The 23,458-nt window shown below is 38.4% G+C and overlaps 2 protein-coding genes and 1 non-coding gene across 3 annotated transcripts in view; 2 read left to right on the top strand and 1 right to left on the bottom strand.

Annotated features, from left to right (window-relative positions):
- WDR36 (WD repeat domain 36) overlaps positions 1–10,906 on the bottom strand; it is a 38,764-nt gene extending 27,858 nt beyond the window's left edge. Inside the window, exons 1-5 of the mRNA XM_023616968.2 lie at positions 10,464–10,906; positions 7,541–7,568; positions 5,350–5,450; positions 3,788–3,905; positions 1,515–1,647 (exon numbers count right to left, since the gene is read on the bottom strand). Of these exons, the coding sequence (XP_023472736.2) occupies positions 1,515–1,647; positions 3,788–3,905; positions 5,350–5,450; positions 7,541–7,568; positions 10,464–10,625 (542 nt within the window). The 5' untranslated portion in view covers positions 10,626–10,906. The remainder of the gene's footprint in view (positions 1–1,514; positions 1,648–3,787; positions 3,906–5,349; positions 5,451–7,540; positions 7,569–10,463) is intronic.
- LOC102149190 (uncharacterized) lies at positions 10,842–13,960 on the top strand. Its single transcript, XR_011425147.1, has 4 exons — positions 10,842–10,994; positions 11,127–11,213; positions 12,643–12,765; positions 13,058–13,960. It is a non-coding gene; the product is annotated as an uncharacterized protein (transcript).
- A 111-nt stretch (positions 13,961–14,071) lies between these two features.
- On the top strand, positions 14,072–14,743 carry LOC138917350 (tigger transposable element-derived protein 1-like). Its single transcript, XM_070233362.1, has one exon. It carries the CDS (start codon positions 14,072–14,074, stop codon positions 14,741–14,743), a length of 672 nt encoding a protein of 223 aa, XP_070089463.1.
- Positions 14,744–23,458: the final 8,715 nt, after the last annotated feature.

Consider the following 23,458-nt stretch of genomic DNA (forward strand, 5'->3'; position numbering starts at 1 on the left):
AAGAAAAATAGTTGAAAGCCTTTTTCTTTTCTTTTGTGGAGTAGGAAAACAAAATAAACTACATATTAAAGACTGAAATAATAACAGGTGATATATACTAAGTTCTTATTCTGGCCCACACCACTCTAAGTACATATATTAACCTATTTAATACTCGAAACAATCCCATGATATAGATATTAAGACCATTTTACAGATAAAGAAACTAAAATACTTAACTATGTGAAATGATTAAGCTAAGATCACATGGCTAATAATTGATAGAGTCCAGACTAATTCCAGATCCCAAGCTGCTAATTAACTACTATACTATTGTCACCTCTTTAAGAAACTAGAGAAAAAAAAGAAAATACACGAGTAAAAACCATTCTATATTACAGATTACAATAAAAAACAATCTTAGAATATAGGCAGATCTCATTTTTCACTGCAATGTATTTCTAGAAACATATCACAAAAGGGAATATATTATAAATACAATACTACTTCTATGCTATATAACTGTTATATGACAATAGTGATGCTGCCCTAAATTTCAGAATCAAGCCAAGAATGACAAATAGTAAGTCCAGGGAGCAAACAGATATCTGAAATTGTTATTATAACAATCAATAAAGTATTAAATCATCTATTAAATTCTGTAAGTGGGCACAGATTAGTACACTCAATGATTATCTAAAGAATACTTACTGCACAATAAAGAGTGTAAACCTCTAAGGAGATAACCTTAGGGGCAGAGACAGTATCTCAGTCATTATCCCTGAGCCTAGCACAGAGTAGGCAGCCAATGATATCTGTTAACCTGAATGGAAACAATGATTTAAAACTAAGAACTAGGATGAACATTAAACCATTGATAATCTTACCTTCCACTTTGAATTGGTAAGGGCTTTGGAAAAGACAATTTGAATGGTCAAATATTTTTGTTTGCTTTTCTAATGTTATACAAAGGAGCCTGAGCTGCCACTTTTTTCTATGAATAAATGTTCAAATAGGTAGAAGTATTTAAAATCATTTATCAAAATCAAATATCTAATAATATTATAGAAGATGTCTATCATGTTTCTGGTTGATGATTAAAGTACTTTTACCTTAAAAACTACTTCTAAATGCTAGCACTAAATTAACACTGATTTGCTCTGCCTTCTCTTACCTTCTTAGTTTATCGAAAACTAAAAGCTGCCCAGTGACAATCTCATAACTAATTATTTTTTGATCTTATGTTATTTTACTAGAGCCTATAGCTATATGGGTTCTTTACAGTGACTAGGGCCATTAGCATATACTTTTCAATGGACATTTATGCAACTGTTTACCATGTGCCAGGACTGCACGCCAGTGTTCACATATGTGATGCCATGAGTAACAACTCCAAAAACAGGAATATTTATTGAAAGTCCTCCAAGTAAACATACAAAGGCAGGGAGAATTGAGAGAATTAAGTATGCATTAGGGAGTAGCAGATGAGGATAAGGTAGGAACCACCTATGATATTTTCTGAATAAAATGCTTACTTGGATTTTACATTCCACAACTGTAGGCTTCCTTGTTCACTGCCGAGAAGTATTTTATTCAAGTAGGTACTCGGATGTAAAATTGTGGAAATTTTAAATACTGATTTATCGAAAGTCAATTGCAGGTATTCTTCTACAAAAGTGAAAGTTATAAATAACATGTAATTATTCTTCAGAAAATGGTTTAAAATATTTTTCGTATACTTATCATTTAAAATAAGTCTACCATAACAAAGATTTATTTATTTCTGCTAAGGAAGATTAACACTGAGCTAACATCCATTGCCAGTCATCCTCTTTTTTCGCTTGAGCAAGATTGTCCCTGAAACTAACATCTGTGCCAACCTTCCTCTATTTTGCATGCGGGACACCACCACAGCACAGCTACTGAGTGAAGGAGGTCTGCACCAGAGATCCAAGCCTGCAAACCTGGGCCACCGAAGCGGGGTGTGCAGAACTTTAACCACTCGAGCAGGGGGCCAGGCCCAAAGATTTACGTAGTAATATAAATCAAAGACTTCTAGACCAACCTATAAAAATTCCTTGAGAAATTAAACAAATTTGAAGAAGGACAACTTGTAAATGTAATTTAGACTGCCAAAATTTTTCTAAAATCCTATTATCAATACTATAAAAATTTTACCCACTGTCAAATTGGTTTACAGGAAAGAAAAAGAATGACCCTAGTCATCAGTCTTAATATTTTTGTCATTTGATCAAGAGGCAGAGTGAATGTTCCAGGTGAAGTACCTGCACTAAGCTCTTCCAGAGAACAAAGAGTCAAATATCCGGAGAGCTTGACGAGCCATTCAAAGATGTAATAAAAGGAGGGGAAATCAAGAACAATGCTTCTCACACACTTCCACAGAAGAACCTCTAACAGAGGTGAGGAAAATAACTTATAACCCTGTGGAGAGGGGAATGGTACAGCCACTAGTGACTACCTATAAGATCAAAACATTTTTTGAAATCTTACATATATTTAAAATTCCTATGTGTGAATTTGGTTTTCCATTTCATAGTTCATGCATGACTAAAACAATTTTTCACTAAATCTTCCAATAAGTTTAAGTATCAAAGAAGGTATATTTCATTTAATCCTTAGTTTCACATACTATCTAGCACACTGCTGGATATGTATATCCCAAGGGGATGTGTATCCCAGTTTAAGAAGTATAGATACAGATTAAAATTATACAAACTTCACTTTCAATACTACTTTAAAAGATCTTTGCCTCTATTTCTAACTAGCAGTTTTACTTAAAATCATTACTAACAGCTCCCTGAAGACAGTGGTTTAATGTGCTCCTATAAGAGTAACAAAAAGCTGAGAACCAGCATCAAGAGAAAGCCTGCCAGACTGTAGGAATCAAATTCTCTAACTTTACAAAAGGCCTTTTAAGGGCCAGCCCAGTGGTACAGGGGTTAAGTTCGCACGTTCTGCTTTGGTGGCCCCGGGTTCACCAGTTTGGATCCTGGATGCAGACCTAAACACCACTTATCAAGCCATGCTGTGGCAGGTGTCCCACATATAAAATAGAGGAAGATGGGAGCAGAAGTTAGCTCAGGGCCAATCTCCCTCAGCAAAAAGAGGAGGATTGGTGGCAGATGTTAGCTCAGGGCTAATCTTCCCCAATAAATAAATAAATAAGAGGCCTTTTAATATCCATCCACACAGGGACTACTTTTGGAATTTTGTTCCCTCTACTTGAGCAAAGACAAAACAAAGAAAAGAGTGACTAACTTAACAAGAATGTGAAATAACGCCCAGAAGGGCAATCTCTAGGATTTTTACTATAAACAAACATACTGAATCAAACAATGAGTTAATCAAGGTAATCAAGCTAAAATATATATAACATAAAATAATGTAACTCAACTAGCTAAAATTGCTTATTCTTTTCTTGAAGATTAGCCCTGAGCTAACATCTGCTGCCAAGCCTCCTCTTTCTGCTGAGGAAGACTGGTCCTGAGCTAACATCTGTACCCATCTTCCTCTACTTTATATGTGGGACACCTGCCACATCATGGCTTGACAAGCAGTGTGTAGATCTGCATCCAGGATCTGAACCAGTGAACCCTGGGCCGCCAAAGTGGAACGTGCGAACTTAACCATTGCGCCAACTTCTCCATTTTTTACCTAGAAACTTTTTCCTTATACATGAACTGCTTACATGTGAAACTTCTGCTCTAGAAGTATGCTTACATAGATTTTTAGTTTTAGCTACATACATACTATCCCAAGGTAAAGCAATAAATTAGTTAATTCTTACCTTCTGAATATATGTGCCAAATAATAAGAATGCTGTCAGAATCAACAGAGATAACGTGATCCCCAAAGGGTTGCAAAAGATGGATTTCTGCCTTATGACCTTTAAAAGTGTGTACTACCTATAATGTCAAGATTCAAAAGAATTTCATGATTACTCAGTCATCATGTAATATTATTCATATTAACCAAAAACATGCTAATCCTGAAGACACTCATGTTAAGAAATGGAGTCCAACTTTTGATTATCCAAGTTTACATTAACAAACAGCAAGGAACCAGGCATTTTTCACCTGTTCCTCCAGTCAGTTCAATAACAAGGAAATAAAGCATGGAGTAGGAACACAAAAATGAGACCTCTGAGGTTCAACCTCCCTGAGCTTAAGGACAAGGCAAGCACACAGCTGAGTCTCTCATGCAATGCAATCAGCACAACCACCATGAATCCTAGAAAAGTGGAATTTTCTAGAAGGCTAACCTCTAGAGACTCCATCCCTAGCTGGCTTTCAGGTGAGACGGAGGAGGGAGATATAGTGTATTTCGTCCCTATGCCTTTCTGGTTTGTCAGAGACCCTTATCCTTAGAGTAGCTATGTCCCTTAATAACTACAGCCCTTTCTCCACAGTTTCAGTTCTCACCAGGCTCCAGTAACACTAGTCTTCTCCTTGTCCCTTTAGCCCCTGGGGTAGTAACAGCTTCCCACAGCTGATCGTCTCTGATGCATTTCCACCCCTATTTTATCTCCTCCAGAAAAAACTACAAACTGCAATACTTTGCAAAAAGACAGACATTATTTCTGACTCTGAAAATCCAAACAACTCCCATGAAAGAACTCCACAGGTAAGTTGCCTTCCTCTGCCACAGGCAGTGATGACGCAGGACTTCAGGAACAACCATCAGTCCAAGTCAAACCATGGCAAGTATAGTGACTCTACTACTTAGCTACCCAGGCATCCCCACTGCCACTTTCCTTTCATTCTGGACCACTAGAGCCAGGTCATCTCTCAAGTTAGTTGTCCCAGGACAAACTTAGAAACCAACTGGTAGATCAAGACAAGAAAAGATCCTTCCTTAACAGCGGAGAAAACAAAGACCCTAGCTTTCTCTATATAGGGAACAAGCACTTGGTTCTCAGAAAAGAAGTCATGGCCTAAGTTGTTCATAATGAAAAAGCCAATCCACATAAAGCAGTGTGCAAATATTAATCTCCCAGGAAAGCAGTTTCAAAATACACATAACTAAATCCCGCCCCAACCAAATATATAAGGAGAAAGCGCCACAGCTGGGATCTGTCTGACTGGGCATGAAAATTTTTAAGCTGCTGCCCAAATAATTCTGATGTTCATCCTGGCAAAGAAAACTGAACTAATGCACCAGTTCTAATTAATTTTGAGAATTTCATAAAATCAATTTTCTTTTCCTCCAGAAAACTGAACATACATTTTTAAAAAAGTATGTGTCCAGAATGTCCCAGATGAAGAATGACAACATTAAAGTTCCCTCCACTATCATGGCAATCACTCACTCACTGCAAAAGACAATTTAAGATAGTTTAGTGATACAAACCTCTTTATTACGGGCAAACGCAGAGAAAACATTCCCATAAGCAGCGAAGACTAGCCTCCCATCAGCCGCCATACAGCAGATATCCTGTGGAAGGGAGTTACCTAGGAAAAAAGGAGATATAAAATAAATTAAAAATTTTAAGATCTTGGAATAGATAGAAACCTTAAGTATACATATAACATTTTTCATGGCTATAATTTAAAAATATGTATATGCATATGTGTGTATATGTATACACACAAAAGCTGAAAATCAGAGTATAAAAGTTTTTAAGTGCTATTTTAGACATCTAATAATATCAGACTGAGAATATGAAACTACCTTGACCTTTCCTAAAGGAATGAAAGTCTAATATTTGCAGCCATAAAAATGCTGCTCTTAGGGTTGTGGAATCAATTCCAACTCTTAGCAACCCTATGTACAGCAGAGCACAACCCTGCCCAGTATTTCTGTGCCATTCTCTCACCTTCTGACACTGTATCAGACAATGCTCCACTGCTATTAATAGGGTTCTCATGGCTGATCTTTTTTGAAGTTGAGTGCGCAGGTTCTTCTTCCTACTCTATCTAGTCTGGAGGCTCTGTTGAAACCTGTCCACCATAGGTGACCCTGCTGGTATTTGATTTACACCAGTGGTATACCTTTCAGCATCACAGCAACATGCAGTTGCCACAGTATGACAACTGATAGAAAGGTAGTGTGGTGCCCTGACTAGGAAACCAATCCGGGCTGCGGAAGTGAGAGCGGGAAATCCTAACCACTAGACCGGGCTGGCTATCTAAAAACATAATCCTAAAAAAATGAAAAGCTTTTTGAGCTTATTTGGAAAAAATCCTCACTTAATACACAAAACTCTGGCAGATGGTCATCCAGTCTTCATGTGAACATCCTCAAGAACATCAAGTTCACCAATAACTCCAGGAAAATTTTAAAAGTAAATGAAAACCTAGAACCCTGTCTAACTCAATCCTCTGGAGGAACCTCAAAAAAACTCCATGACATTCTGCATGCTGTCCCTTAAAATTAACAATACGGCTTCCACTCCTCAGTCTTCTCCAAGGTCAACAAGCTATCACCTCTAGCCATTTCTCATGTGCTATGAGTTCTTGACTCCTCTCTCACTTTCATGGTCACCCTGGCCTTTTCTTTCTATTTCCTGTTTTGGCGGCAGGAGGGTTAGAAGATAGAAGATGGTTTTAAAGTGTTTTTCATGCTGCATATTTCATTTTGGGATTTCATTTCCAAAATACTATTTTTATAGGTTTATCATTCACTTTTGTATTCAACTTAGATTATAGTGCCCTTCTTCTGCCTTCTATAATCTTTTAAAAAATGTAAGTTTACCAAACACATACATTGGATTTCTTATAGTTCTCCTCTGCTTTTCTTACAAAGATGACATTTGATGGTGAAACTACAATCTCTTAGCCCTGGCAAGGCCTTTATTCTATTATACTGTTTTCAAATGAATAAATAAATAAATAAATATTCCTGCCATTGGAAAAAAATATCAAAATGTGGGAAAAGGAAAACTCTTCCTTACAGTAGAAGGAATAGTGGAATCAGAAAATCACTATTTGTTAATAACTGACTCAGGCAAGAAGCATCACTACATGATAAAAGCAGTGAGTGAAACTCTGAAGAGTGACAGCATATTTACACAGTCTCAATGTATTTCACCACGAGATCCTTCTTCATTACAAAGGGTAAAACTTTAAAATGGAGCCTCCTGACAGATGTCACCTTAACCAAATGATCAAAGTTATCACTGCCAGGGACAAGACTAACCAACAGCAAGTACTTCCCGATATGCTTCACTGAGAATTCAGCATCATTTCTTTGCTATTCCTGCCATAGTACATAACCTGAACCTAACCATGAGGAAACATCAGAAAAAGTCAAACTGAATGACATGCTAAAAAAGAAAGAGCTTGTACACTTCAAAAATGTCAATGTTGTAAAATACAAAGAAAGTCTGACAAACTATTCCAGATTAAAGAAGACTAAAGAGATATGACAACTGAATGCAACACATGATCCTGTCCTGGACTTTTTTTTTCTATGTAAGTTTATCAGAAAAAAATACACTGAATTCCTTATATGTTCTATAAATCTTAAATTTATGTCAAAATTTTAAAAAATTTAAAAAGCCACTAAACATGCATAAATTCAAGATAAAGTCTACACTTACTTACTGCCACCAGACTAAGTTTCTGAACCTGTTTAAAAAAAGAAAAAATGGTTAAATAAATTTTCATTAACAAAAACAATTATAAAAACCTAACACTTGAAAATTAAGAATTAAGTTACAACCTCATACATAAATGCACCATACTTTCCTTCCTAAAAAAGATACTTACTGACCCTAATCTTCCTTATTAGGAAAGGTTATATTTTCAACTATTTCACCAGGAGCAGTGATGGAAGGGACAGGGAAACGTTTTCTATAATGGGTCATATGGTAAATATCTTAGGGCTTGCAGGCTATGTGGTCTTTGCCGCAACTAACCAACTGCTAATGTGCCACGAAAGCAGCCACATACAATACATAAACAAATATGTGTGCCTGTTTCAGTAAACTCTTTTTATGGAACAGAAATCTGACTTTTGTATAACTTTCAGGTGGCATGAAATATTCTTCTGATTTTTTTCCCAACCTTTTAAAAATGTCAAAGCTGCCCACTGCAGAAGCACAGAGCTCAGAAGGTCATAACTAGGAATTCAAACCCCAGAGATGCAAGAGTGCCAGGACTGAAAGGGCCCTTGGAGATCAATTAAATATCCTATATTTCTTCAATGGGAGTAGCCATAGCTCCATCCCATGCCAAAATTTTATTATACTGTATCCTGTTAGTGTGCAAATTTTACTTGGAGGTTATTATATCAGAATAAACAAAACACACATGAAAAATAAATAAAAATGTCAAAACCATTCATAAGTCGTAGTTTACACAAAAACAAATGGTGGGCAGGATTAGCTTGCAGGTCGTGGTTTGCTGAGCCCAATCTGTGGTTACTAATGCAGCTATGTGACCTTGAGAAAGTTACTCAGCCTCCCTGTGCTTCAAATTCTTCATCTGCAAAATAAGAATTAAAATAGGTACCTACTTTATGGGATTATTATAAGGATCCAATAAGTAAAATTTGTGTAACACAGTTAGAATTAAGCCAGTCATATACGAAATGCTCAATAAATATTAGCTGCTATCACCACCACCATCACCTATCCACAACTTTTCTACTGTCCTCTACAGAAAAAGCTAATCTGTAGGAAGTCTGACTGGGCACAGTAATATAGTCATGGCCATCAGATAGAGCACCTGCAGCTCAAACTAGAGGCTTGAGTTCATTACTGCCTTTTTTTACTCCCAGGTTATTTTCAGTTTCAGAAGTCATAGCTCACTACATTGGCTTGTCTAAGCAGTGCACAGAGCCCTCAGGTAATAAGCATTCACATGCTATGATGTTATAAGAGTAAATTTAAAAATGCATCACCAGTGTTAGAACTACAGGAGACCTTAAATACCATCTTTATTGGTGATGGCCCAGTGGCACAGCGGTTAAGCATGCACATTCTGCTTGGGTGGCCAGGGGTTCGCCAGTTCGGATCCCCGGTGCGGACACAGCACCAGTGGCAAGCCATGCTGTGGTAGGCATCCCACATATAAAGTGGAGGAAAATGGGCATGGATGTTAGCTCAGGGCCAGTCTTCCTCAGCGAAAAAAGGAGGATTGGCAGCAGATGTTAGCTCAGGGCTAATCTTCCTCAAAAAAAAAAAAAAAAAAAAAAAAACCTTTATTATGACAAAATTTCAATGGAAAGATAAGTAAATTGGGAAATTTTTATAAAATTTACAAATTGTTCTCTCCTAATCATAGAGTTTCTTTGGAAGCAGAGCACACGGAAAATGTGTGTATGTAACAGTGCCAGGAAAAACCGTGCCAAAAATAAGATTTCAACAGCTCTTTAAGTAAGAAAATTAAAAAAGTCAAGTCACACTTCAGGAAGGAAACTTTTCCCAGCAAAACAAAAAGTTAGGGAGCAGGGAACAAGTGTGCAGAATGGTAACAATATGTAACCCCGCGTGATTAGTTGTGTCATTCTAACCCACCCTTTCTCCATTACCAACTCAGGCTGTGAGAAACCCAATTGGTCTCTACCTTGGGGATGGCAACTAACTTTCCACTTCCACTAACTCAACTGGCTCCCAACAACCAGCTCGTCTTGCTAATAATTCATTTGATTTTCACAATCCTTCAAGGAACATAACTTTACGGTTTCCAGAGAAAGAGCTTAATTAACACCAACTATTATCGTTTTCCTCATCAAGAAAAGGTCCCTGCTTTCAGAGAGCATACATACATTTGGAGAAAACAAAAGAAACAAGTGAACAGCAACAAAAGACTATTCCAATGATTGATGAGATACTAAAGGAGAACAACTATCACTAATAAGCAGGAAAGGCTTGGGCAAGTGACTTAATCTTTCTGAGATTCAGTTTCCTAGTTTATATAAGGGTGCTATGGAATACATATCTTACAAAGAAATTGCTGCAAGGCTTAGAGTAAGCGGCACCGTGCCAGACCCTCAACGTTGCGTAGAAAACAGAGGCTCAGGAGACGTTTAAGGAAATTAGATGGCTTTCAAATGCGGACAGTCCCCTAAATCATAATTAATCTCACTCTCTCCAGTTTTCCCGATGTGTTTTAGTCTGAATTTCTAACCCAGCTTGTGTCATGAAGCGCACAATAAAATGACCTGCATGTCTTTCTCAGTAAGAAGGCGGGAGCTAGGGAATTGCCTTAATCACATTTACATCTTCAAGAGAACTTCAATAAACATCTACTGAACAAATATATTGCCATAGACTGAAGCGTTCTCTGGTACTTTCCCCTAGCCAGCCTGCCTCCGAAACTCTCCCCAAGTGGATTGCAAGGGCTAAGTCAGCACGTGGATGTGATGCGTGGTAAAAGGGGACAGGAGGCAGTGAAGGAAGAAAAGGGGAGAAGTAGTCCTTAGCAGGCGGGGAGGAGAGCGGGACCGCCGCCAGGCAGACCTGGGGGCCGGAGAAACTGGGTGGTTCCCGGGAAGCGGGAAAGGAAGAAGTCACTCACATCATAGGTGTGGAAGCTCTTGCCCACGCAGGTCGTCACGTAGAATCGGCGCTTCAGCGCGTTGAACCGCACCACGTGTGGGACGTCGTTGCTGAAAAGCCCCAGGGCCCGGAACCCTGCGAACAGCGCGCTGGCCGTCCGGGATCCTGCGCCCCCCTCCATCGCTGCCGCGGTCCGGGCTCCTCTGGGCGCCAGTCCTGACCGAAACGCGGGCAGCTGGCCCCTCCGCGCGTCTCGCGGCGCAATCCTTGCCCCGGGCTGCAGATTCACAAGCGCTTCCGGTGCCCGCGGCCAATCGCGGCGGCGGAGACCGTTTTCGGTGCAACTGAAAAAGAGCTCCGTCCGGAGCCCGCAGTCGGGGCGCGACTTCGGTTCTGCGAGTCACATTCTCCAGCGCCGTGACAATGCTTCTCAACTCTGCTGGGGCTGAAAGAGGCTCGAGTTCCTGTTCAGGGGGACCTTGGGGGAGGGGAACGACGACGGACTCGCGACGCCCGAGAGCGTGGAGGGGAGACCAAAGTTTTAACCCAGGTGGAGTCAGGTTAAACACGTGGTTATAAAAACGTGTAAAACCATGAGACTACCGAGAAAATTTGAACACTAGTTGGATATTTGATATTAAGAAATTATTGTTAATCTTGTATTGTGATTATGTTTTTAAAGATCCTTATCTTTTGAAGATGCATATTGACGTTTACGAATGAAATCATATATCTGGGGATTTGCTTTTAAAATAATTAGGGATGAGAGGTAAGGTTTAAATGAAACAAGATTATAATTTTTGAATCTGGGGAATGGTTATGTGAGAATTTGATGCTATCCTTATGCTTCCATATAAAATAGAAATTTTCCATATGAAAAATATTTTTATTGGCTTTTTTTTACTGAGTTTTACTGTAACAAAAGATTGGAATATTAACATTATTAGTGTTTTACCTCTGAGTAGTGGAAATACGTACAAATGATTTTAATTACTAGATAGACATTTTTCAGAGTTTTCTAAGTTGTGTATCATGCAGATGTTATTTTTATAATCAGAAACAGACTTCTACGTCTATTGGTAGTTTGGGGAGAAGATTGAAAAAGTTTCCTGATCAGCACTTTACAGTTCACAAAGCCTTTGACACCCATTATCTTAATCTAATCCTCAGATTAAAGCTACTAGGTGTTTAGAGCAAAAATTATATTAGTGTTTTACAAATGAGGAAACTAGTTCATTGGGGTTAAGTGATTTGTACAAAGTTCCAAGATTATTTAGTGCCAAAATCCAGACTATCACAAGGTTTACAAAAGGAGGAGAAGGGTAGATCAGTGAAGGACAGCTGGAGGATGGGAGAAATATGCATTCAGTGATGGGATTTTCCAGACCAACACTGGGCCACGAGATGGGTATGGATTCACCTTAGATAAGGAACCTGAGGTTCCCAGAGATTACCTAACCTGTCCAGGGTCACTTAATTAGCAATTTGAATTTAGGCCTGACAATCAGATTTATGTTCTTTGACCTACATCTGGACAGTGAGACAAAAGTTTAAAAATTAGAAGTGTCATGGAAAATCTAGTAGTATGGAAGCAGTTGATATGCATGTTAGCTGTTGGGCCGTGATTTTTTAAAGGGAGGGTGTTATGAGCTGATTGTGAGTTTTCCAATTTTAACAGTCGGCCAGAGTTCATTTCTTCCCATCAGTCGCCTCCCTGAGTTACTTGCTATTCAGCTGCCAGCAAAATGTATGAATGTATGGTAGGAGAAAAGGAACTAGCTATTACTCTTTTTACTTAGAGATGCCCCCAAGTACTCTAGTGTCAAGTTAGAATAAAAGAAGAGGTAGCTGTAGTAGATCATTGACAACTGATCATTTCCAATTTGGTTCAATGCATTGGGGCTTCACAATATTTTAAGGTAACTAACATATATAGCTATGTCATGTTTCCATTTCTGACTTTTTTAAAAAAGGTTAAATGTGACTGTTTCTGAGTAGTTTATGTAATAAGTATCATTTGTCTTTTGTTACTGACTCCATGTATTGTGATCACTAGCCTCCAAGAGGACCCTCAATGATTCTTACCTCCTGGTATTCATGCCTGTCACACTGAACAGCGTTGGCCTGTGTAACCAGACTAGGTCATAAAATACATTTAAGATTTTTACTTGCTCCCTCTTGGGTCATTTGTTTTGCAGGAAGTCAACTGCCATGTTGGGAGAAGTCAACTGCTATGTTGGGAGGATACTCAAGCTATCCTGTGGAATGTTTTGCATTTCAAGGAACCTCCTGCCAACCACCAGCACTACCTGGCTAGACATGTGAGTAAACCACCTTGAAAGTAGACCCTCTGCCCCAGTCAAGCCTTCAGATGACTGCAACCTTGCTGACATCTTGACTGCAACCTCATGAAAGACTCTGAGCCAGAACCACCTATTAAGCCACTTCTCAATTCCTGAGTCTCACCTGTGTAACATAATGAATGTTTATTGCTGTTTTAGGCCACTAAGTTTTGGGGTAATTTGTTGTACATTAATACATAACCAATATATTTTTGTTTATCTTGCATATCAAATTTAGAAATACTTATACTTCATTTCATTATGTTGACAGAAGCACGTCAGAAACCCAAGGAAGTTTCAAGATCTTTCTTGTCCAACCCCTTATTTCATAGATGAGTGAACTACTATGGACCACAACTGTGAAATTAGGTGGTGGAAGAGCAGGTACTACATATCAGTTCTCCTTATTCTCAAGCCAAGACTCTTTTCACCTTGGGGAGTTCATTCTGGCTGCCCCATTTTCCCACTGGTGGTGGAAGATGTATGAGAATGTCTGTCACTGGTTCAGTAGTACCACTGAAATACACATTGCACTGAAATATTGTTAACCAGCGTAGAAATTAGAGATTAGCCAAATAAGTCAGATCTATCTTTTCCATATATAAGCTTGTACATGTCACTAAAATGTTGTAATGGCAATTCCAGTCTGGAGTTTGGAGACTAAAGGAAATGTCTCTTTTGAGAACTTTCTCTTTTTGAGAAATGTCATTTAAATGTTGCAGCATAGAGAAACCTCTTTGGCAGCAAACCATTTATTTCAACTCTTTTCATGTAAATCCTCTTTTTTATGTGTTAAACATTACTTTCTTCTTTCAAAGTATAGTCATGTGCCCCATAACGTTTCAGTCAACAAGGCTCTGCATATGTGACTACGATAGTGGTCCCATAAGGTTATAATGGAGCTGAAAAGTTTTCATCCCCTGGTGGCAGTTTAGCCATTTTTAATGTCATAGCACAACGCATTATTCATGTGTTTGTGGTGATGCTGGTGTAAAAGAACCTACTGCACTGCCAGTCATATAAAAGTATAGCACTTACACTTGTGTACAGTGCATAATACTTGATAATGATAATAAACAACTATGTTACTGATTTATGTATTTACTACACTATACTTTTTATTGTTATTTAGAGTGTCCTCTTTCTATTTGTATAAAAAAAGTTAACTATGAAACAGTATGCTGTGCTACATCAGCAGCAGCCTCGTATATCTCATGTTTACCGCTTCTCTTGATTGCATCATTTTCTCTTGTGCTTGATTTAATCCTGGGTTGTTTTGTTTATCATGGCACCTAAGTTTACAAAATACACTGTTAAGGTTGCCAGGAAGAGGCCATGTGAAGTGATTGACCTGGAAATGAAATTTAAGGTGATTAAGGACAATGAAGGTGGAAAATCAGTGATGGTTGTTGCTCACCAGTCAGGCATGTCCCATTCCACCATAGCTACGATCCTAAAGAATAAGAACAAAGTGATGGAAGCTTTTAAAGGATCTGCCTCACTGAAGGCAATGAAACTAACAAAAATTCAAGAAGGGCCTACATCAGATCTGGAGAAACTTGTAATGACCTGGATTGAAGACCAGACACAGAAGGGTATTCCTCTCAGTACCATAACAATCATGGCCAAATCAAAAATTTTGTTTGTGATGGTGCAAGAAAAGACTGGACCCTACTGTGATATTGAATTTACTGCTAGCTCTGCTGGTTTAAGCAGTTCAAGAATCATTATCATTCATAATGTGAAAGGGAATGGTGAGTCTGCAGATGCTGATGTGAAGACAGGTGAAGAACATTTGGAAAGTCTAGATAAGCTGATTGTGGAGAAAAATTACTTGCCAGAGCAAATATTCAATATGGATAAAATCTCCCTATTCTGGAAATGGATGCCTGGAAGGACTTTCATCCATAAGGAAGCCACGTCAATACCAGATGTCAGGGCTTTGTTTGGGGGGTGAAGATTAGCTCTGAGCTAAAATCTGCTGCCAATCCTCCTCTTTTTGCTGAGGAAGATTGGCCCTGAGCTAACATCCATGCCCATCTTCCTCCACTTTATATGTGGGACGCCTGCCACAGCATGGCTTGCCAAGCGGTGCCGTGTCCGCACCTGGGATCTGAACTGACGCACCCCAGGCCCCCAAAGCGGAACGTGCGAACTTAACTGCTGTGCCACCAGGTCGGCCCCGATTTCAAGGCTTTTAAAGATCAGACCTTCCTGCCACTAAAGAACTCAAGGTAGCAAAAAAAAAAAAAAAAACAAAAAAACCAAAAAACGGAAAGAATGAATGAAAGAAATCAACCTGTGAATTACCATAAAAGTTTTTACCTTGCATTAGATCTCCATAATGGAATTATCTAGAGGGCAGGTGTTGGCACGAGCACATGTTTAAAATGTGTTCAATACAATTAGAGCACATTTTAGGTACACGATAAACATAAAATGAAGACATTATGGTTAGGAGTGTCCACCAACCTGGAGAACTGTTAGGAAGGCATGAGCATAATTTCCCATGCTTATCTCATTGGTACAGGATCAGCATCCACTGTTGCAAAAATGGTCTCTCCATAAGCAATATCTTGACCATCAAAGACCTTGCCAAAACTAGAAATTTGGAAGCAATAATGGATTCTTGTAGTTCGCTTCCCTTACCTCTTTTTTATTTGTCCTGCTATAAACCTCAAAAGACCATATAAAACTATATTTATGAGCCAATTTAGAATTCTAGCTAACTCTCTACCTGACTAGATGTCTGACTAAATTATCGTCGCTGGTGGTGGTCAGTATGCAAAAGAATTGCTGAGTCCCTACAACCCAATACTCTGATTCACAAAGGGAGGGGTGAACTGCAGGAATCTGCATTTAAAGAAGCTTCCCAGGTAGTTCTTATGCCAGTAGTCCACAGGCTACTTTGAGACCTATTGACCATTGAGAAAATAGCACAGTGATGCTGTTGGATACTGGAAATGAATGAGATCATGGAACATATGCTGCCAGTACACATTATCAGGGCTTCAATTCTCCAGCACCAGTTGAGAAAGAGCTCCATTGAGATAATGCCATCTTGCATAATGGAAAACCTCAGTCGTATATGATTCTGAAACTCATTACAGTCACTGAAGTCTCCAAGCAAGTTCCAGGGAAAGAAATAACTGAATCTCATTTAAGAATTATTTGCCACCCTTTAAAATAAGAACAGTGAGGCTTCTTCTCTTTTGGAGATTAGGGTTTATTTTCTCCAGAAATGAACCCTAAGTAATCCAGGTTCTGGCAGAGAAAGCAGGCAGAGAAAGGTGTTGCAGATGAGACTGGGAGATGAAGTGAACATCACACACTGGTGGGCCCCCCAATTCCTTTCTCATCATGCTCCCAGAAAGCCAGCCTTCAGGTCAATATGCACTTCCACATAGAGGATTATGGGAAAACTGAACAGTCCCAGAGAGAAGACCTACAGATGCTTCCATTTGGTGATCTCATGCTGAAAAGTCTTTTCTCACCTGAATGACCTTCATTTCCTCCAAGAAATATTTATTCAACATCTAATGAATGCTGGACACTTCTAGATGCTTCTGATATTGTCATCATCAGAACAGACATACAGGGGCTGGCCCTGTGGACAAGTGGTTAAGTTCACGCACTCTGCTTTAGGGGCTCAGGGTTTCACCAATTCGTATCCTGGGTGCAGACATAGCACTGCTCATCAAGCCATGCTGAGGTGGCATCCCACATAGCACAGCCAGAAGGACCTACAACTAGAATATACAACAACTATCTACTGGGGGGCTTTGGGGAGAAGAGGAGGGAAAAAAAAAAAAGGCTGGTAACAGATGTTAGCCCAGGCGCCAATCTTTAAAACAAGAAAGATATACAGGGCTTGCGAGCCAGCCCTGATGGCCTAGTGGTTAAAGTTCGATGCACTCTGCTTCAGTAGTCCGGGTTTGTTTCCCAGTTGTGGAACCACACCACCCAACAATCAGTTGCCATGCTACGGTTGCAGCTCACATAGAAGAGCTAGAAGAACTTAGAACAAGGATATACAACATGCACTGGGGCTTTGGGGAGGGAAAAAACAAAACAGGAAGATGGCAACAGATATTAGCTTAGGGTGACTCTTTGCCTGCAGAGAAACAAACAAACAAACAAGACAGATATATAGGACTTGCTTCAAACATACATGTAATCAAAACATATACAAAAACTTGCCCTCGTGGAATTTGGGTTCTGTAAAAGAGAGACAGACAATAAAAAATAAGTAAACAATAAATTTGAAGGATGTTGATAAGTGTTCTGGAAAAAAGCACAGAGATAGAAAGCGTCAGAGTTGCAATTTTAAACAGAGTTGTCAGAGAAATGCTGAGAAGGTGACCTTTAATCAACAATTAGGATCACAAAATATATTTTTTGTATTCTACATACATTATATCATGAGTATATTCTCATATAACTAAATATTGACAATATTATTTAATACTTATATATGTACATTTCATATAATGTTAATAAAACAAATGTCTGTGTAACCACCATTCATGTAAAGAAATTAGACATTCACAATAATTTAGAAGTTTTCCAAATGATCTTCAATATTACATACCCATTTCTCTCTATTCATAAATAATTGCTATTGACTTTTCTAATAATCATTCTTTTGCTTTTTTATATTAAAAAATTGTACCATGGGGCTGGCCCCGTGGCCGAGTGGTTAAGTTCGCGCGCTCCGCTGCAGGCGGCCCAGTGTTTCGTTGGTTCGAATCCTGGGCGCGGACATGGCACTGCTCATCAAACCACGCTGAGGCAGCGTCCCACATGCCACAACTAGAAGGACCCACAAAGAAGAATATACAACTATGTATTGCGGGGGCTTTGGGGAGAAAAGGGAAAAAAATAAAATCTTTAAAAAAAAAAAAAATTGTACCATAATTTTAAATAATTATGATTAAATATCCTGTAATTTATTTAATCGAGTCTTATTGTATGACATTTAGCTGGTTTCTAATTTTTTACTATTTCAAATTGAATCCCTGGATTACCATTTTGGTTAAGCTGTTATTTCTCTGGGTAACTATTACTCTCCAATTTTCCTATGAATCATATGCTTGCCAACTACACATCAAGAAATTAGCAAGAAAGCAATAAATATATGAGTGAGTGAATGAGTAAATAAGTGAGTAAAAAGGTTATATTCTCAAAACAAGTCATCTTTTTATATATAGAAAATGTTGGTTGTGAATGTACATGATGTCCGGTCCTTAAGAAACAAAACAAAAGTAACCCTGTGTAAAGTGCTCAGACTATGTGAAAAGTCTGATCAAATGAAAGGAAAATGTGTAATAACTAATCCCCTCCCCACCATCACAGGGACTGGAAATCAAAGATTCGTCGGAAAGATTCCATTTTACAAGGGAAATTTGCTACAGTGATAATACTAGAGAGGTCAGCTCTAGTCCAAAAAAGAGCTTTGATGGAGAGGCTGACCTAAAATAATAGAGGACTATAGAAGAGGTTATCTTTCAACATAAAGCTTGTGTCAGAATATTTCAAAAATAAGAAACTGATTTTCCTAAGAAAACTCCCTTATTTTACCCCTATCCGTCCTCCTCCACTCCTAATACCCTTTATTTCTGTATTAGAAATGTTTGGGTTGGAAGTACAAAGAAATAAGCAAACTGAAAAAAAAAAAAAGATTCTGCCTAGTCTATGGTGGGGGTTGGGGGAATAGTGAGAGGAATCTGGGGTTGCTTATAGAACTACAGGAAAAGCCAGAGAACCATGCTTCAGAAAGGACAGGAACCAGATCAGCCCCTACTATCTCTTTTACTCTCCTGTTCCTGCCACCTGGAGTCTGCTTTTCTGGGATCAAGGAAGGGAGAGGATGCGAGGGCACTTGTTATTTTGAATACTCAAAATGACACACCCATCCTACCCTTTAACTTTGTACGTAGTTTCTATAAAATGCCTTAGTTCTCAGTCCAAAGATACTTTAGAAGAATTTCTCTGCAAAAGATACATAAATGAGATACATTATTCTTCTAGTTTCCTTCTTCTTTGGAAGACAGGAGCTGGAAAGAATGAAACGTGAACATAAATATAAAAGAAGATATCAGCAGACGAAACATGCTTTTATGACAGTTGTTGTGAATGTGTTAAACTCCACAGTTGAAGGACAGTAATAATAAAACTTAATTTGGGTCAAAGGCCAAACCCCAACTATTTATAATTTACTGTAGACAGACTCCTTACAAATACTGTAGGGAAACCTAAATTAGAATTTTAAGTAAAGAATAGCAAAACAAATAAAAAGCTATTTTATATTCATCAAAGCTACAGTTTGGAGTGAAAATTTAATCCCCACAAAACTTTATGTATTCAGTGACAGTGGAAAAATAAATAAAAAGCTGATAGATGTTCATGGGGAAACTGATGAACACGTCATGAAAAGCTTTAGCCTTTGATTTTGAATTTTAAAGAAGATGAACAGAATTTGGATAATTCTAATAAAAACATGGACTTAAGATAGCTATGGTGTGTTATACACAGACTATGTATTTGTTAGATGCCCTTGAACATTTACAAAAATTGATTAAATAGGTGATAAGGAAAATCTTAATATATTTCAAAAAGTTTCAGAAAATTGTAGCCAAAAAAGAAAAACCCGGCGTGGATTTCATGATCAAGATGAGAGTAACGATCTTTTAGAGGAGGGATTTTTAAGTTTTTATTTTCCATATCTTCTCCTGTGATAAGCTTTGAGCCTCATATTTTTGCCATTATTTTTCTACTTTACACATCCAGCTAGGTACTTGGCTAAATCTCTCAGTGAGAAGAACTTGATCACTCCACTATCTGTGTTGTTCATCTTCCAAATAGGCCACCCAACCACAAGGTCAGGGAGCCTCACTGTAGATACCAGTGGAGGGCTGTGGGGGGGACAAGGAAATGCTGTTGGCAGTTTTTGCCTAGAAATATTCTTGATTATAAAAGGAAAGGGATAAACACAGAACCATTTTATTTATCATGTAGCACACTTACATTGATACTCTGACTTATTCCAGGACATTTTAAAGGAGATTTTGAAAAATGCATACAATATAACATGATAGCAAAAGTTAAAAGTGGAGCTAGGGTAGAGAAGGACAAAAAACAAGATGTCAGGGAATAAAATGAAGACAGGATTGAGAATAAACAAACATACAGACTTCTTTCTTTCCTGAAAACAAAGGAAGGAAACATCAATTGAACACTGAATTTTGAAAGCCAGCTTTGGTTCATATGGCTTATTTTATCTAAGTTGGTTATATTTACAACAAGTAAACTTGAATATGGAGTTAAGTCTACTTATTTGATCCTGTCTGGAAATCAATTTTCTGGTCTTAAACACAGTGTCTCAGGAAAAGCAGAAGAGAAAATCAACAAAAACAATGTTCCAACAACATAACTGCATTATGGAATGTTTGGCTACTTCAAAACATTTGTCTAGAAGAATGGTTAATATATTTCTCAGACACTTCTTAGGAATATATTTTAAAAATTGAGTATCAACTCCATTCTATCAATTTCTGTCCCTTCCCTTCCACTTCTAAAAATATGCTTCTGTATAAAAACGAAGTATTTTTGCTCTATATAATGTATATATTAAAGGTACAAAATTACCATAGTTTCTCTGTTTTACTTTATGGATATTCTTGCTTTTTGTTAAAATTTGTTTCTGAATTATGAAAATAAGAGATGTGGTACCCTGATAATTTGGATCTTTTTACTTCAGTCTAGAATATATATTTGATAGTTCCAGTTCTCTGAGATGAATTTTATGTGGGTATAGGAAATACAAGCAAACTTAAAAAAGTCCCAGATGCTTTAGTCTATTCGGTAGGAAAGAGAGTATGCAAGAGGTGCAAATAATGTGCTTGTATTTGTGGATACTCCCATTAACAGGAATACAGGCAAATACATCATGTCCTGATTCTTATGAACCGTCTTATGAATGTAGGGAATATCCTATGTTGAGTAAAGATGTTCACGTTAGGGCCAAGACTTCCCAGAGGGCAGAAAAGTAGGTAGAGGAACCATCTTCCCTGCAGACAGCCTGCCACCCACGGAACAAAGCAAATAAATTGATAGTGGGCGGCATAGCCCACTGCAGCTGTGTGGTGTGTCGCAAAAATGTATCAGCATGACCCAGGTGTATGCCAGCAGTGTTGATATGATGGTGATTCTTCACAAGGGTAGCCAGAGAGAACTCTATGGACTGGCTTTGCATTGTTGCAAGCTATGTGGGAGAGCCTCAGAATCCCAGATGTGCTTATAAGAAGCTGAACATGTGAATCAAAGGGGAAGGGCAGTGTAGTGTAGTAGAAGGAATACTGAACTGGTGTTGCCCTTTATCTACTGTTTGACCCACATCATTTAACTTCTCCAGGCCTGGGTTTCCTCTTTAACTAGAGCATATGGCTTGGCTCTCTACAGAAGAAGACCACCAGTATCCTTGGAGAAGGTTTTCGTCATTATGATAAAAATAACTTGAATGGACTCCATCAGTACTGGAGTGCCAAGGTCAGTATGTTTGCTTGCGATGGGTGAAAGCTTCAGTGGGACATTTCAAACTCAACAAGGGGAACTGTCATAGACTGGTTAGTAGAGTTGATGACTTAGGGAAGGAAGCTGGTTATCTGGGCAACTTGGATGGGTGTAGATGCCTCTGGGGAAAAAAAAAATGATCAAGGTTATATGTTGTCAGGAGCCCTGGCTTGAAATAGTCCTCTCTGAGATCTGCTGTCAAAATAGGCAGCAAGGGCTCTAAAAAGGAATTCATCATAATGGGAAGGGGAGTCTGGGCAGAAGATTAGAGCTATGAAGTGCCTTGGAATGCTGGAGATGGCTGATTCTGGTGTAGTGGGTAGCAGAGGCTCCACCTCTCGGGAGGAAGCTGCCACAGAAAGATGTAGGTTTGGGGAACAACCTCTGAGCATGTGAAAATGAACTCAAACAGTGGTGACCTTAGAACACGGGACCTAAGTTCAACATACAGAATAAACTCTTATCCTTATTGCTTTATTTCCATATGCTTCTCATTTATGGAAAAGAAAATTGGCACCCAAATAAGATTTGGACCAAGTGACTAACTTAATAAGTAAAAATGTACACGACCATATTTCTACTTGACAGTGATGAAGAGGTCTTACCAATCAAATCTAGTGAACAGAGCCTGAGTATATAATCTGTTAGGTTTCTTCCTTCTAAAATGTTACTGTTTTATTATGAAGATGAGAATAACTTGTCAACTAATTTGAATAGCTGACCCATATATTCTTGAATGAAAAAATGCTAACAGAATGATAACTTATTTGGTTCTTGACATGTTGTGCTTACTTGAACTTTCATTTTTACCCTGCATTTCTCAATAGCAGTGCACATTTCTAGCCATGGTTGGGGTATGCCTTGACAGTGACCAAGATGCTAATTATCTGTAAATATTTACTCAAATTCAAAAAGAAGAAGAGCTTCTTACTACACTATTAGCTAATTTATTAGCTTTATTTTATTTTAGTGGATACGTTCCAGGAAGGTAGAGATTTTTTGTTCTTTGTTTTGTTCATTGATATATAACAAGCACCTAGAACAGTGCCTGGAACGAAAGAGGTGCTCAATAAATATTTGTTTAAGAAAAAAACCCTTATATTTAAATATGTAAATGTTAAAAAGGTGGTATGGTCTTTCTTCATTCTATCAGTCATGTTCCCTCCCAGAGTAATGAGTAGTATGTATCACTTAGCATTCCCAGCATTTACGCTCCCTCCCTGTAAGAAGATTTATATCCCTGCCTTTTGCCGGTGCCTTGTAGCAAATCCTTTGTGGGTGGGGTAGGGAGCATTTGACTTGCTTTGGTCATTGTTCCTAAGAAAACGTGACATACACCAGGTCCCAACAGAAGCTTGAAGAGTCACTGCACGTTTATGCCAACTCTCTTGCTCTTTTCTTCTGCCACAGAGAAAGGCATTCCCAGATAGGGGCTGCTTTTTCAGCCTGGGTCCTGGAATGAGAAGATATGTGGAAAAGACCTGGAGTTGACTTGCAATTGCCAATTGTAACCTGAGTGGGAATTAACTGTGGTTGTTGCAAGCAATGGTATTTGATGATTGTTTATTATCTCACCATAACCTGGTGAAAGCCTAGTGAACTCAAGAGAAATATATGAAAGTTAGCTTATAAAAATGAAATTTTTCAAAAGTATAGTTTTTTTTTTTTAACAGAAGTATTAAAGCTATATTATAAAGGTGAGGGACACAAGGTTCACAAAGGATAAATATCCTCTGGTATGTTTTAAGATGTTCAAATTATCCATGATCTCAGCTGTGTGCACAGGGATGACACAGAATAAAGGCTCAGGGGATGTTTGGTGCTTGAATGAATGTAAGTTTAATTTTTATTTTGCATTTTTTGGGGGCGGGTAGAGGAGGATTGTTGGGAAAGAAGCCTGTGGAGAATAGTGGCAGACTACAACAAAATCCGTTAATTTTGGAATATGATAATCTTTTTGCCTTTTATGGACCTACAGAAGTAATGGGGAAGGAAAGTAGGTGGCAGACATGAAACGGCTCATCTGATAGTTGCTGCTATCAATTCGGTTTCTGACTCATGATGACCTTTAAGGAAAAGTTTATTCTTGGGAAACAGGTAT

The sequence above is a fragment of the Equus caballus genome, chromosome 14 (assembly GCF_041296265.1).
Source record: "Equus caballus isolate H_3958 breed thoroughbred chromosome 14, TB-T2T, whole genome shotgun sequence".
Classification (NCBI taxonomy): domain Eukaryota; kingdom Metazoa; phylum Chordata; class Mammalia; order Perissodactyla; family Equidae; genus Equus; species Equus caballus.

Coding starts and splice junctions, on each gene's coding strand:
- LOC138917350 (XM_070233362.1), top strand. CDS start 14,072: ATGGCACCTAAGTTTACAAAATACACTGTTAAGGTTGCCAGGAAGAGG.